Source organism: Chelonia mydas, chromosome 11, assembly GCF_015237465.2.
Source record: "Chelonia mydas isolate rCheMyd1 chromosome 11, rCheMyd1.pri.v2, whole genome shotgun sequence".
Lineage (NCBI taxonomy): Eukaryota > Metazoa > Chordata > Testudines > Cheloniidae > Chelonia > Chelonia mydas.
Window position 1 is genome coordinate 72798314 of NC_051251.2, and position 16745 is coordinate 72815058.

At 42.3% G+C, this 16745-nt stretch overlaps 1 protein-coding gene across 12 annotated transcripts in view; it reads left to right on the forward strand.

The window, feature by feature from the left end:
* The window catches only part of HDAC4 (histone deacetylase 4), a 459989-nt gene that overhangs the window by 223713 nt on the left and 219531 nt on the right, over positions 1-16745 (forward strand). For 10 of the 12 annotated variants that reach the window (XM_027823219.2, XM_043525826.1, XM_043525825.1 and 7 more), the window contains one exon: positions 12624-12868. In XM_027823219.2, coding sequence (XP_027679020.1) covers positions 12624-12868 — 245 coding nt within the window. Of the gene's footprint in view, positions 1-1910; positions 1962-12623; positions 12869-16745 lie in introns of those variants that run through there. The other 2 variants (XM_037912738.2, XM_043525828.1) reach the window with 2 other exon arrangements.

A 16745-nucleotide genomic window follows, 5' to 3' on the forward strand; every position in this document is an offset into this window, starting at 1 on the left:
GAATCACCGATACAAAAATCTCCTGTTGTAAGTGGTTCACAAATGGTCAGTGAACTCCAACCGAGATTCTTAGATTCATCTAGCTTTGTGATGATACCTGCATTTGAAACAGGATGCTATCTCTGTGCTGCTGTTAGTGGTAAACAACTGTGTGTGAAACTACAGAGTGTAATGGTCTGTCATTTTCCCAAGCCAGATGTTGTATGGGAAATTTTCTACAGTATGTTCCAGGGCACATACAAGGTTCTAGTGGTGGCTATTTTCCTTTTTTATGCTTCTGGATCTGGAGAGGAATGTGGGAGAGTGGGGGAAAAATGGAGCAGGGAAAAAAGAAAAGAAGGAAAACAATAAGAAAGTGTCAGGAGCAAATTGTAGGATGAAAAATAGCATTTCCAGCCAACTGACCTTTTGTTGACATAGCATCCACTTTAAAAAAAAAAAAAAAAAAAAAAAAAAAAAAAAAGTCTCTCTTCCGAATAGTCTGAATATGTGGGCAGGTGTAAAACGAACAAAAGGAAGTATTTTTTCATATAACCTGTGGAACTCCTTGCCAGACGCTGTTGTGAAGGCCAAGACTATAACAGGGGTCAAAAAAGAACTAGATAAATTCATGGAGGAGAGGTCCATCAATAGCTATTAGCCAGGATGGGCAGGGATGGTGTCCCTAACCTCTGTTTGTCAGAAGCTGGGAATGGGCAATGGGATGGGTCACTTGATGATTACCTGTTCTGTTCATTCCCTCTGGGGCACCTGGCATTGGCCGCTGTGGGAAGACAGGATACTGGGCTAGATAGACCTTTGGTCTGACCCAGTATGGCCATTCTTATGTTCTTATATGGGAAACCTCTAGGAACAACTAGGTGCAGCAGAAAGTGTTGTTGGTGATTCATTAGATAGAACACTCTTCTGAGTCTGTAGTGCTTGGGCTAGATAATTACTTTTTTCTCATGTAAATTCCCTCAATACTTTCATCTGGAGAATCTCTCTCTCTCTCTCTCTCTCTCTCTCTCTCTCTCTCTCTCTCTCTCATACAAGTAACTTCATCTGCTAAACTACATTTTTGTGTGGTAAACAATTGCTACATTCCACCTTGGAAGTGGCTGCATTTCACTGATGGTGTCAGTCATGTCATCTCTGTCCCTGTGTATAGTTTGGATATCAGCTTATGTGAAACACTTTTTTGACCTGCTAGTATCACTGGTAAAATTTAGGCAAATTGAAAACTTTGCTTACAAAAAAAATCCAGCATACCTCTCTTCCCAGATAGACTTACTCACACTATGGACTTGTGCAGTCTGTCTGTCTTCCCTGTCTTAGTTTTCATACTGTAATTTACTTTCCATTTCAATGGTTTCCACTTCTAAACATACAGTAACTCCTTGCTTAACATTGTAGTTATGTTCCTGAAAAATGTGACTTTAAGCGAAACAACGTTAAGCGAATCCAATTTCCCCATAAGAATTACTGTAAATATGGGGGGAATAGGTTCCAGGGAAATTTTTTGCACCAGACAAAAGACTGTGTGTGTGTGTGTGTGTGTGTGTGTACACACAGTATAAGTGTTAAGTAATTTAATACTGGTACACAGAGATGATGATTGGGAAGTTTGGTTGAGGTGGTGAAGTCAGAGGGTGGGATATTTCCCAGGGAATGCCTTACTGCTAAATGATGAACTGGCAATCAACTGAGCCCTCAAGGGTTAACCCATTGTTCTTAATGTAGTCTCATACTCTGCAAGGCAGCACGAATGGAGGGAGGGGAGACAGCATGGCAGACAGAGACATACACAGTGTGTGTGTGTGAGAGAGAGAGAGATGCGCGTTGCCCCTTTAAGTACGCTGACCCCACTCTAAGTACACTGCCTTTTTAAGTAGATCAACAAGTTGAGACAGAAGCTGCTGCAGAAGCTCCCTCCGTCCTGAGCCCTGTTGTGTCCCCACCCTGCTCTATATGGAAATGGGGTAAGTGGGGTGCAGGAGGAGGGGGGGAGAGGGGGACACCCTGACGTTACCCCCCCGTTCCCTTCCCACCCCTGCACAGCAAGCAGGAGACTCCGGGGAGCAGCTCCAAGGCAGAGAGCAGGAGCAGCACATGGCAGTGGGGGGAGGGACAGCTGAACTGCTGGCTTGATAGGCTGCTGGGAGTCTGCGGCACAAGGAACTTAAGGGAACGGGGAGCTGATGAGGGGCTGCCGGCCCACCCTGGTTCCAAACCCCTCCCAGCTAGCTCCAACGGGCTGCTCTTCCTGCAAGCAGTAGACAAAGCAGGCGGCTGCCAAACGACGTTATAAGAGAGAATTGCGCAACTTTAAACTAGCATGTTGATCAGCAACATAACCTAATTGACCAGCAACGTAACAACAAAACAGCATTAACTGAGGAATTTAAGTGAGGAATCACCGTACCCCCAAAATAGTCTCTGCTCCCTTGCAGAGTGTGCTGTTTTTGAAGGGGTGGGTAAGAGTTCGCTTTTCCAGACAAAGCCTTGCTTTTGACAAATATCTAAGCAGTTCTGGCAGTGGAGCACCTCAGCCTAAGCCACAGCTTCCACCCCCTTCATATTCTTCTTTAGTTGTCATCTGTAGACCTTTTTCCATGCAGCTCACCTATACACAGGAATCTCTTCCTAAACCTGTCCACTATTCCTCCATGTCCCACCTTTAAATGCAAGACTAAAAATTCCTAGAAACAATCATCTTCTCTTAAAAAAAAAAAATTGTGTTCCATTCATTCCTTCAAGGGTGCCCCATTGAAAGCAGCACATCATGTGAAAGACAGCACTTTAGCACTGTCTGTGTAGCTATCACAAATCAAGAAATGTCAAAGTTAAGGCTATCCATGCAACATTAATGCTGTCAGCTTGTACATTTGCATTACAGTACAGTTTTTTAAATATATGATCACATTTTTTTTTAACTGGACAGGGAGATGGAAACCTTCTCAGAGCATAAGCACTATTTTTTTCCTCCAATTTACCTGATTATGTGCAAAGTCAGGGTCCATAAAATCATCATATAGGAGAAGGTCCAGAACCAATCTTCAGCGGTAGCTGCAGTTTCCTTTCCCTTATTTATAGGGGGCTGAGAAGTCAGTAACTACCTGGGAACTCAGTCCTAGACGTCTCAATAACTACCTGGGAACTCAGTCCTAGAGGTCTCAGTTTTAGGTGGGCTGACAGAACCAGGCTCCAGAACAGTTCATAGATTTGTTTTGTTTAAGGGTTGAAGGGATCAGTAGATCATATACTCTCTGATGTCCTATATTACACAGGCCATAGAATTTCAACCATTTATCCCTGTAATTAACTCAATCATTTGTGTTTAACTAAAGCATACATTCCAGAAAGGTGTCCAGTTTTGATCTGAAGACACAAAAATTGAAGAGTCCACCACTTCCCTTGGTAGTTTGTTCCAGTGGCTAATCACCCTCACTGTTAAACATTTGTGCCTTATTTCGAATTTGAATTTGTCTGGCTTTGGCTTCCAGCCATTGTTTCCCATGTCTGTCTCTGCTCGATGAAAAAGCCTTTACCCAGTATTTTGTCTCTGTGATGGTTCCTATGCACTGTAATTCAAGTCAGCTCTTGATCATCTTTTTGAGAAGCTGAACAAATTGAGCACTCAAAGGACATTTCTAACAAGTGGGATAATGCACCCCACGGCGTGTGGTATCTAAAGCACACTAGCATGTTGTATGTTAATTGGTCTGTGTAGACCCTGTTGGTGTTCCCTGAAAGTTCCCTACTGTGCGCTGAGTACTGCTCTCTAGGCAGCCTTCACTGTGTTACGAGCAGGTTCTACATGAGCCAATTAATGCACAACTTGTTAGTGCACTTTTGGTATTGCACCCCCACCCCAAAAGCATATTACCCCACCTTGTAGACACGTCCTAAGTTTCTCACTGTAAGACAGCCCTCAAATTGTGTTTGTGGCTTTTTTCTGCACCTGCTCCAATTTTTCAACATCCTTTTTAAATGTGAACACCAGAAGTGTGCACAGCATTTCTAGTATTGGTCTCACCAATGCCATATACAGAGTTAAAAATCACCTCTCTGTTCCTATTCACTGATCCCCTTTTTATACATCCAGGGCTTGTGGTGGCCCTTTTTGCCACAACTTTGCATTGCTTGTCCACTATGACCTCTACATCCTTTTCTGAGTGACTCTTTTCCAGGATACAGTTCCCCATTCTGTAGATGTGGCCTGGATTCTTCGTTCCTAGCTGTTTGACCTTGCACTTGGCTGTATTAAAATATATTTTGTGTGAATGGCCTTAGCTTACCAAGTAATCCAGATCACTGTGAATGACTGTTTTATCCTCCTCATTATTTGCCGTTCCTCCAATATTTTCTTTCAGTAGTGGTTTTATATTTACTTCCAGATAATGGATAAAAATATTGAAGAACATTAAGCCCATGGAAGGCCCAATAAAAACACCCCTATTTGATGATGAAGGACATTTGTGAATGGTATTTTCAGGGTATTTGTTATGTTGATGGCCTAATACAGTTTTGGAGTGAGAGCTGGCAATCCATCATGTCAGATATGACAAGACCAGTGCGGAGAGAGAGAGAGAGAGGAAGAATACCGGGGTGCAAGCAGGCTGGTATGGCGTACCCGTAAGAAGTGGCCGCCAGTACTGGCACATATGTAGCCAATGTTAAAGTGCTGGTGCGGCAGCGCTTTAACGTCGCTGCGCCTTTTGCCCCCTCCCGCTGGCGGCCCTGCCCCAAGCCCTTTTAAATTGCCACCAGAGCCCCGAGCGGCACGGGCCAGGCAGCGTGGATGGGCTGGCTGGGGTAAACCGACCCCCAGCCCTGCCCCTTCCGCCCAGGGCCCCACCCCTTTTGGGGGCCAGGAGTCGGGCCTCTGTACTGGTAAGTCTTCTATGTTACTTTCACCCCTGAAGAGTACATTTTAAAAGATGATTTGTGTACAGAATACTCCCCTTACCATTGCTCGGTGGGGCATTCAGAACAAAACCGTAACTTAGTATTTATATTTTGTAGATATTTGCAGGTGACATTTAAGGACACATCAAAGTCAACTTGTTTTGCAGCCATGTGTCACTTCCATAGGGAAGTGACTGATATAAAACCCATAATTAAGCAACCAGTCTTAAAGTAGAATGAGTTTAATCTTGCATAAAATGAAAGCTTTCGTTTTAGATGTTAGTTGACATTTCCTTATATTGTATGACAATTAGTTGTCTTTCTGGTAGCCAGCATCTCAGTTAGAATGGTTAGCAAGCTGGCCGTTTTATGTACGATGGAACGATTTATATAGTTTTTTTCCCTAGATAAAGTGCTTTATAGACCCGCACCCCAATTTGTTTCTCAGAACAATTTGCCCTTCTATGTAAATCATGATGTTATCCATCTTTTAGTTTGTCCTAATTCTTTGCTGCTTGGGGGAGATTCAGCTTCATGCCTCAGTTCTCATCAGATTCTGTCAAATAGTTTCTGACCCAAACACAGTTATGTGGGCAAAAACAAAGCCCTGCTTATTTTCTATAGAGGACATATAAGCAGTCAGATATTGCAGTCCACATGAGTAAAATTTGCTATCAAAGAATCTGAGTCATTTTGACTGATTTCTCTTATCCCTTCTTGAGCTAGTTCAGTCAGAGAAGTGACTGCTTCTTAGGCAGAGAAAAAAATTCATGTGAAGAAATTTACAAGATGGTGACCTACTATACACATCTCTGTTCCTTTATTGAACATTGTTAAGGCTACGATTTAGTCACGGAAGGCAGATTCTGTGATTCTACCGGACCTACGTGACTTCTTCAGCTTCAGCTGTCAGGGGCTGGAGATGGGGCTGGAGGCGAGATTGTGCCCCCCTGCCTTGCAGCTGGGGCTGGAACCAGGACCCTGCAGCCGCTGCCCTGTGGCTTGTGCCAGGCCAGTGCATGCCCAGGGCCATGTGCCCCACCCCCTGGCTGCGGCTGGGTGTGACAAGGGCTGCAGCAGGGGCTGTGCACCCCGGCCCTGCAGCTTCTGCCGGGGCCACACATCCTGGTCTTGCAGCCAGGGCTAGGCACCCCCCAGCCATGGCTGCAGCCAGGGCCATACACCCCTGTCCCGCAGCTGCAGCTAGCTCCAGAGTGGGAGCTGCGCTCTCCCCATGGCTGTGCGCCACCCATGGCTGCACCCCCAGCTGCAGCATTTCCCCATCACATGTATAGGAAATTTCTCATGTACCACTGAAACCCTATAATAGGTTAAAATGGCTTATATGAGACCACTGTATGTCTCATCAAAAACGATAGCCTGAAACGTTTGTAGTTCTAAGCAGAAACATTATTGAAAATTTACCCAAAGACCACATTTTTATACTTCGATAATTTGACAAACGTTTTGTTAGCACAAGTATTTTCCAAGATGTTGCATGTTCTAATTGTAAATAAACTTAGTAAATCGTTCTGAAGAGGACTAAGGATTTTTTGTAAGGTTAAATTTACATATATTTTAAAGATTTTTTTTTTAACAAATATGGGTTTTCATATAAATATAAACATATCAGAGGAGATACTGAGTTTTCTTATGGAGCAAAACATTAAAAATACAGCAAATATAAACAGCTGTAATATTCGGTACAGAATTAGAATTTTGGTTGCATTTTGAATATTTAGATGATGGTGGATGGTTGTGGTTGTAAAAGGAAAAACAATGGAAATATATTGAGATCAATGTTGCTGCAGTGTTTTCACTAAACACCTGCCCTGTTTGCTTCTTTATGAAAAGTTCCCAGTTCTCAGTGAAATGCTCTGAGTAGCTAAATCACTAATTCTTTAATATGCCAAGTATTCAAGTACATTTTTATACCCTCTTTATTCCTGAATCCTGATTATTCAAAGGCTCATCTCCCAACAGATGCTACGCTGTACAAAGGGGCATGATGTGGCTTTCCTAGGTATCCATCTGCTTTAGAACCCCTGCATTAACTGCTAGTACACTGAGCTGTATTTAGTGCTTCTCTGTTACACTACAGTTTTTCCCTCGTGGAAAGGGAGTGTTCTTGGGACCTCTCTGATCTTCACCTGACATTTGAATTTTTCCCATTTCCCTGTAAATTTTTGGCCACAACTATATCCCATAAAATAGGTTTAATTTAGCGGTTTGCATTAAGTATGTAATAATATTAATACCCTACCGAGCTCTTATCTTTAGATCTTTAAAAAGGTCAGTATCATCTCCTTTTGTGGATGGGGAAACTGAGGCATTGGGAAGAAAGTTACTTAGGCAGCATCACCCATCAGAACAGTGAAAGTCAGGAATTGACCTGAGGTCTTCAGTTAGTACTCTGTGTACTAGGTCTCCCTAGATTAATATGAGTTTCTCACTTAGTGTGCAGCTCCTATGATGTTGTTAAACTGTGGGTCCTCTTTAGGATTACCAGGTATCAGGTTTTCGACTGGAATGCCCAGTCGAAAAGGGACCCTGGTGGCTCCAGATAGCACCGCTGACTGGACCATTAAAAGTCCGGTTGGTGGGGCTGACAGGCTCCCTACCCGGCTCCGCACTTCCCAGAAACGACAACATGTCCCTTGGCTCCTAGGCGTAGGCGTGGCCAGATGGGCTCCACGGGCTGCCCGAACACCAGCTCCGCAGCTTCCATTAGTCGGGAATTGCGGCCAATGGGAGCTGCGGGGGTTGACGACAGTGGGGGGAGGCAGCGTGCACTGCACAGAGCCACCTAGCCGCTGTCCTTGCACCTAGGAGCCGGAGGGACATGTTGATGCTTCTGGGGAGCCGCTAGAGGTAAGTGCTGCACCTCTCATCTCTTCCTGTACCCCAACCCCATACCCCAGCCCTGTGCCCCCTCCTGCACTGAAACGCCCTTCTGGGAGTGTCTCTGTTCAGTTCATGATTTTTAGTGTCTAGCAGAGTAATGCATTTAAGTTCCCGGGCTCCTTTTTTGAAAGTGTTCAGGTTTCCTTTGGGGATGAGGACTGATAGGTCAGCTCTGGAGTGATCATATTACCTTAGGTGGTCCCTTACAACAGTGGTTCTCAACCAGGGGTCAGGGGCCCCCTGGGGGCCGTGAGCAGGTTTCAGAGGGTCCGCCAAGCAGGGCCAGTGATAGACTTGCTGGGGCCCAGGGCAGAAAGCCCAAGTCCCACTGCATGGGGCTGAAGCCTGGGGCCCTGAGCCCTGCCATCTGGGGCTGAAGCAGAAGTCTGAGCAACTTAGCTTCTCAGAAATGCTTCCAGTTCCACGCACAGGGCCAGGTGGGCAGGCAGAGCTTCAGAGTCGCAATGCGTGGATGAGACGATGGTGTAGAGAGGAGGGGTTTAGATTTATTAGGAACCGGGGAAACTTTTGGGATAGGAGGAGCCTATACAGGAAGGATGGGCTCCACCTAAACCAAAGTGGATCCAGACTGCTGGCACTTCACATTAAAAAGGTTGCAGAGCAGTTTTTAAACCAAGGGATGGGGGAAAGCCGATTGCTGCAGAGGCGCAAGTGGATTGGACAGAGACTTCTATTAGAGGAGAGTCTATTGATAGAGATTCTCTAGGTTTTAGTCAGGAGGAGAGGATGGAAGAGGATAAAGTATGGGCCAGATCAGACGAGAAACATTCACAAAAAGAATCTGACACATCAGAAAAGGGCAGACAGATAAACAGTGACAAGTTTTTGAAGTGCTTGTACACAAATGCTAGAAGTCTAAATAATAAGATGCGTGAACGAGAGTGCCTCGTGTTAAAGGAGGATATTGATATAATAGGCATCACAGAAACCTGGTGGAGTGAGGACAATTAATGGGACACAATCATTCTGGGGTATAAAATATATCGGAAGGACAGAACAGGTCGTGCAGGGGGGGTAGAGTGGCACTATATGTGAAAGAAAATGTAGAATCAAATGAAGTAAATTTAAATGAATCCGAATGTTCCATAGAATCTCTATGGGTAGTAATTCCATGCTCTAATAAGACTATAACAGTAGGAATCTATTATCGACCACCTGACCAGGACAGTGATAGTGACGATGAAATGCTAAGGGAGATTAGAGAGGCTATCAAAATAAAGAACTCAATAATAGTGGAGGATTTCAATTATCTCCATATTGACTGGGTACATGTCACCTCAGGACGAAATGCAGAGACAAAATTTCTCGATACTTTAAATGACTACTTCTTGGAGCAGCTGGTACAGGAACCCACAAGGGGAGAGGCACCTCTCGATCTAGCCCTGAGTGGAGTGCAGGATCTGGTCCAAGAGGTAACTATAACAGGACCGCTTGGAAATAGTGACCATAGTATAATAACATTTAACATTCCTGTGGTGGGAAGAACACCTCAACAGCCCAACACTGTGGCATTTAATTTCAGAAAGGAGAACTATGCAAAAATGAGGCGGTTAGTTAAACAGAAATTAAAAAGTACAGTGACTAGAGTGAAATCCCTGCAAGCTGCATGGACACTTTTCAAAGACACTATAATAGAGGCTCACCTTAAATGTATACTCCAAATTAAAAAAACACAGTAAAAGAATTAAAGAGCCACTGTGGCTTAACAACCATTAAAAGAAGCAGTGAGAGATAAAAAGGAACCTTTTAAAAAATGGAAGTCATATCCTAGTGAGGCAAATAGAAAGGAGCATAAACACTGCCAAATTAAATGTAAAAATGTAATAAGAAAAGCTAAAAAGGAGTTTGAAGAACAGCTACCCAAAACCTCAGAAGGTAATAACAAAATGTTTTTTAAGTACATCAAAAGCAGGAAGCCTGCTAAACAACTAGTGGGGCCCCTGGATACAAAAGGAGCACTTAAAAACAATAAAGTCATCGCAGAGAAACTAAATGAATTCTTTGCTTCAGTCTTCAGGTCTGAGGATGTTAGGGAGATTCCCAAACCTGAGCCATGTTTTGTAGGTGACAAATCTGAGGGATTGTCACAGATTGAAGTGTCATTAGAGGAGGTTTTGGAATTAATTGATAAACTTAACAGTAACAAGTCACCGGGACCAGATGGCATTCACCCAAGATTTCTGAAAGAACTCAAATGTGAAATTGCGGAACTATTAGCTGGTTTGTAACCTGTCCTTTAAATCAGCTACTGTACCCAATGACTGGAAGATAGCTAATGTAATGCCAATATTTATGAAGGGCTCTAAGGTGATCCTGGCAATTACAGACCAGTAAGTCTAACATCAGTACCGGGCAAATTAGTTGAAACAATAGTAAAGAATAAAATTGCCAGACACACAGAAGAACATAAGTTGTTGCGCAAAAGTCAACATGGTTTCTGTAAAGGGAAATCATGTCTTACTGATCTATTAGAGTTCTTTGAGGCGGTCAACAAACAAACATGTGGACAAGGGGGATCCAGTGGACATAAGTGTACTTAGATTTCCAGAAAGCCTTTGACAAGGTCCCTCACCAAAGGCTCTTACGTAAATTAAGTGGTCATGGGATAAGAGAGAAGATCCTTTCATGGTTTGAGAACTGGTTAAAAGACAGGGAACAAAGGAATAAATGGTAAATTTTCAGAACGGGGAGGGGTAGGAAACTAGTGGTGTTCCCCAAGGGTCAGTCCTAGGACCAACCCTATTCAACTTATTCATAAATGATCTGGAGAAAGGGGTAAACAGTGAGGTGGCAAAGTTTGCAGATGATACTAAACTGCTCAAGATAGTTAAGACCAAAGGAGACTGTGAAGAACTTCAAAAAGATCTCACAAAACTAAGTGATTGGGCAACAAAATGGCAAATGAAATTTAATGTGGATAAATGTAAAGTAATGCACACTGGAAAAAATAATCCCAATTATACATACAATATGATGGGGGCTAATTTATCTACAACTAATCAGGAGAAAGATGTTGGAGTCATGGTGGACAGTTCTCTGAAGACGTCCACGCAGTGTGCAGCGGCAGTCAAAAAAGCAAACGGAATGTTAGGAATCATTAAAAAAGGGATAGAGAATAAGACGGAGAATATGTTATTGCCCTTATATAAATCCATGGTACGCCCACATCTTGAATACTGCGTACAGATGTGGTCCCCTCATCTCAAAAAGGATATACTGACATTGGAAAAGGTTCAGAAAAGGGCAGCTAAAATGATTAGCGGTTTGGAACGGGTCCCATATGAGGAGAGATTAAAGAGGCTAGGACTTTTCAGCTTGGAAAAGAGGAGAGTAAGGGGGGATATGATAGAGGTATATAAAAACATGAGTGGTGTGGAGAAAGTGAATAAGGAAATGTTATTTACTTGTTCCCATAATATAAGAACTAGGGGCCACCAAATGAAATTAATGGGCAGCAGGTTTAAAACAAATAAAAGGAAGTTGTTCTTCACTCAGTGCTCAATCAACCTGTGGAACTCCTTGCCTGAGGAGGTTGTGAAGGCTAGGACTATAACAGGGTTTAAAAGAGAACTGGATAAATTCATGGAGGTTAATTCCATTAATGGCTATCAGCCAGGATGGATAAGGAATGCGGGGAGGGATAGCTCAGTGGTTTGAGCATTGGCCCTGCTAAAACCAGGGTTGTGAGTTCAATCCTTGAGGGGGGTATTTAGGGATATGGGGCAAAAATCTGTTGGGTGATTTAATTGGGGATTGGCCCTGCTTTGAGCAGGGGGTTGGACTAGATAATATCCTGAGGTCCCTTCCAACCCTGATATTCTATGAATGGTATCCCTAGCCTCTGTCTGTCAGAGGGTGGAGATGGATGGCAGGCGAGAGATCACTTGATCGTTACCCATTAGGTTCACTCCCTCTGGGGCACCTGGCATTGGCCACTGTCGGTAGACAGGATACTGAGCTGGATGGACCTTTGGTCTGACCCAGTATGGTCGTTCTTATGGTGCCCCCTGTGGTATGGGCCCCTGGACAATTGCCCTGCTTGCTACCCCCTAGCGCCGGCCCTCTCTTTTATATTCAGAAAACAAGTTACTGTGGCACAGGTGGGCGGTGGAGTTTTTATAACATGTTTGGGGGGCCTCAGAAAGAGAGAGGTTGAGAACCCCTGCCTTACAATAAATGTGCTAATTACTTATGCTAACAATCTGTTCCACCTTGCAGTTTGCTGTGAGGCTGGGAGTACCTCCTTTCCTAGACCTGAAGAAGAGCTCTGTGTGGCTCAAAATCTTGGCTCTCTCTCCAACAGAAGTTGGTCTAATAAAAGATATTACCTGACCCACCTTGTCTCTCTAATATCCATACTGACATGGCTAGAATTACACTGCATTTGCCAAGTTTTCCTAGGGACCAGTGTCCCACTTACTGGCTTGCTTTTGGCTAAAAGCATTATTAACCCAGTTTATTTGGGAAACTTTCGTTGGTGCAAACTTGCAATGAGATCAAGAGAGCTCATGTGCAATTTGTTGAAAACACCATACATCATATTCCTTGCTATACTTGTTTTTGGATAACACAAGTTTTTTCCAAAAGAGAGAGGGCACGTTTTGCTTTTAAAACAAGCTACCGTCTCAGGGAGTGAATAAATTGTCAAACCTAGATTGTGTCTCCTTTTACAATATGAAATATAAGAGAGATGGTGTTCTTGATTCAGGTATTGTGGTTCCTAGAATGTCTTCTAAAAGCCAAAGCTAAATTCACTATCGAACGGGAAATAGGCTGATCACTTTTTTTTTTTTTTTTTCATTTTGCAGTTGATGTGAACACAGCATTGCCCTTGCAAGTTGCACCAACTTCGGTCCCCATGGATCTCCGCTTGGACCACCAGTTTTCCATGCCAGTGACGGAACCTACACTCCGAGAACAGCAACTCCAGCAGGAACTCCTGGCTCTCAAACAAAAACAACAAATTCAGAGACAAATCCTTATAGCTGAGTTCCAGAGGCAGCATGAGCAACTTTCCCGTCAGCATGAGGCTCAGCTACATGAACATATAAAAGTAAGTGATTGAAACACAGCTGTGAGCAGTGGGTAGAAATACTAATTTAAAAAAAATGCTCTAAATGCAGATGAACTTGTTTGAAAGGTGGAGAAGCAGTGGGACTGGTAACCCCTGTTTAGAGAATCATATCTATAGGTTTAATACAGACAACCAAGTACCAACATTTTAACAATGAGAGATTAAATTTAGGTTCCAGTCTCGTAGGTCCTTATTGAGCACCTAAATAAGTGGCCTGACTTTCATAAGTGCTGAACTGCCCAACTACTCCCATCAACCCACTTATTTAGAGGCCTAAGTGTGAATTTAGGAGCCTGCATTTAGGATTTCATTTTTGAAAAATCTTGGCCTAAATAAAGAAACCGAGCCCCTTTTATTGACAATATGGCTATTGAGAATAGAACTTGTAGGAGACCAATGTTACTGTTCTGCCTAATATCTAAATGTAAAAGTGCACTTAAAAGTTAGTGACCATAAGTTTTAGATTGAGGGAAAATATTTTGTATGTGATATGATTCCAAAATCAATCTCACCCGATGGATGCTTTATATAGCCAATATTTGTAGCATTCGGTAGGAAAGTCAAACGAAGGATTGGGTTTGAATGTAAACATTTGTGATTGGGATATTAGAGTCTATATTCGGGGTAGTCATTGCAGTTTATTTTCCTATGGCTTGTAAACTCTTTGAGGCAGGGCACAAATATGGTGCTTTTATAATGGTCTGTGAACATTTCAGTAATATAAATGTGGAACAATGTTTGGTAGCAGTTAGTATCAAGCCACAGGTTAGGTTAGTAGTGCTCTCATCTAGCGTTTAAAGCTATTCAATGTTAATGACATTAAAATCTATATTATAAATCACATAAGGGGCCTATCTCTGCTGAGAGCCACACATGTGCAGTTCTGTGGACATCAGTGAAAATACACCCAAGTTTCTGATCCAGAATGGGATTGTTGGAATATCAGTTATGATTTCTGAGACTTCCTGACACAGCTTCAGTAGGAATACTGACTTCAATTTCTTTGCAGTATGATGTAATTTAAATATTTTACCAGTATTAACTGTAGTCATACTTTGTCGTTTTAGGTAATGTACCAGATTATAAATTCATCTTGTAAACATTCCTGTTTGTTAACCGAAAGAGCATTTTAGTCAGTACAGTACAGTTCTACTCCTCTAGCAAAGTCAGTCTTCAGTAGGGTTCACAGGATTTTATGGGGCCAGATCTCATATTCCTTTAAAATGCCACAAAAGAGAAGAGGACATGTTGTCAAAAATTGTAAACTGAATTCCAGAGCTACTTTATGTGGATCATATTCTCTATTAACTGCAGAGGAAACTCAGCCTGAGTAAGGAGTGCCAAATAGGGGAGCATTAATTAATTTGATTAATGTGAGAAATTTGGTGTTAGAATCGAGTACACAAGTTGTCCATTGCACATCTGCAAGTTATAAAGCAGTCCCCTGGATGTTATCTTCTCCAGAGCAGCACAAAAGCACATGCAGGGTTTGTGGGAAGGGGGAGTGCGTGTGTGAGAGAGAGAGAGAGGGGTGTGACTTTCAATATTAAGTGCACGTTAACCTCTGCCCTAATGTTTTAAACTGCTCTGTCAAACAGAATGAAAGCTAACATAACAAATGGAGGTAGGAGGTACAGTTTGGAAGATGGCTGTTGCACAGTGAAAATGTTAAACATTATATAAATATTCAGAGTAACAGAGTATTGCTATGGTAACATCAGTTTTCAGAATTGCGAATGTGCTTTACTCTCAAAGGGGGGGGTTAGAATTGCACAGGGTACATAGTGTTGGTGTAACATTAAAAAGTGATTGCACCCTGAATCTTATAACTTTTTCATACATATCCTTTCTTTTTAAAGGTTAAGTACTATATTATATTTACAGACTTTCTAAACAGCAGAATAGACCTATGTTAATTACTGTCCATTGTAACATAATTGACTTAAGTTGTCAGCAGTAATACTTAAACTGAAGATTTAGTGCCAGCTATTGTGTGGATCATCAGCAGTGTGCATGCATGTGTGTGGTGTTAAGAACTTAATCTCTTTAGGGCAGGGTCTGTCATTTACCATGTGTATGTACGGTGTCTGGCACAGTAGGGCCTAATCTGGGTGTTAGTTGCCTTTGGGTGTTACCACAATATACATGTTAAATAATGGTACTGTCAGTACCACAGTACTGACTTTCAACACGGACTTAAATTGCACTTTGGGTTTCTGAGCATGAAAAATGCTGCTGATTCTGAACTGTACGAAAGGTATGGTGGTTGTCAAGTGAGGAGACATTCCTGCTAGTAACCTAATTATAAGGCCGTTAATAATAATCTTAAAAACAACAACATATCACATGGAACCTCCAAAATTAATGTACATGTTGAATGTATCTTGGAAAAGTGCATCATCTAATTTGTATAAAATTTATGTTTATGACTTCAATAAAAGTCTACATGATAAAGAAAAATTGAGCACGGATTGAAAAAGCTAGTTCCTTTAAACCAAACTATACTATTGTCATAATCATTGTTTGCAGTTTTGGCACGTTTTTATTGCATTGTTAATAATTCAACCTACATTTAAAAATAATTGATATTTAATAAAATGACTGGCTGAATTAACCTTGGAAAACTGGCAGCTGTATTTATTCCAACCACCATTAAGGTTATATGAGTTTTCATTCAAGAGCTTGAATGAAACACACAGCCAAAGATAGCAGTGATGGTTGCAATTTATTTTTATTGTTGTTGAGCTGTTTTGGAGCATAGGAAATATGAGGGGGAATGCTCATCCCATTTTTTTTTAAATAAAGCAAACAAATAACCTTGCAGCCGGGACAGGGAAGCAAGCTGTGAGCTGAAAGGTAAAACTTGGCATAGAAATAGCCCTGATTTGAAGGGCTAGTGCCCTTCCTTTTTTCAGAGGAAATAAGTTTTGATTTGAAAATCAGATGCTCAGCGTTTGCAAGAGAGTTCTGTTAAACTTGTAGTGTGTAAGGCAGGGTTTGCTGTGTGTCTGCGTGTGTGTGTGTGTGTGTGTGCTTGTGGGCATGACTATATCTTTAGCTGCATAATGAAAGTTCTAGTCAGGTATATTGCTGCTAATTACATGACATCTGTAGCTGGAGGCAAGATAAGTGCAGACCTTGAAATATGAGCGTGTTGAGGAAATATCAGCAAGTGCTTTGTAAACAGATATAGTTTCAAAGATGTATGGGAGAAGAATGACTTCCCTGCTCACTTTAGAAGTACTGCAATAGTTACTCTGGAGAGAGCTAGCATGGGATTTGCGTGTAGATTATTGCAAGCCAGCAGTCTCTCAAAGTCCTTCAAAATTAAGTGTTTTCTGAAAAACAAAGCCAAACAAAGTACCAACCAATGCCAGGTAGGGATTCCCTTTGACCCCTCCTGTTTGCTCTAGTGATTGAACCTTTTGCACTGTAGACATATCTGATTCATGGCATGACAGATCGGAGTTCTGAGCAGAAGTTAGCGGTGTTGGCTATGAGTATGTCTGCACTGTGAGCTAGAAGTGTAAATTCCAGTTTGAGTGGACATACCCACGCTAGCTCTGATTGAGCTAGTACGCTAAAGAGAGAGAGTGGCTGTGGGGTGGGGGACAGAGGCTAGCCATCCTGAATTCGTACCTGTCCAAGATGCTAAGCATGAATTTGGGTAGCTAGCCCTTCCCACCACTTGCACCACTGTGGCTTCTCTGTGTGTTTAGCACGCTAGCTCAATCTGTGGGTATGTCCACTTGAGATGGAATTTACACCTCCAGCTCAAAATGGAGATAGACCCTGTGTTTTATGGTATCATGTTATTCAAGAGGTTAAGGTATTGTAGAAGTCTCTATTTTCAACA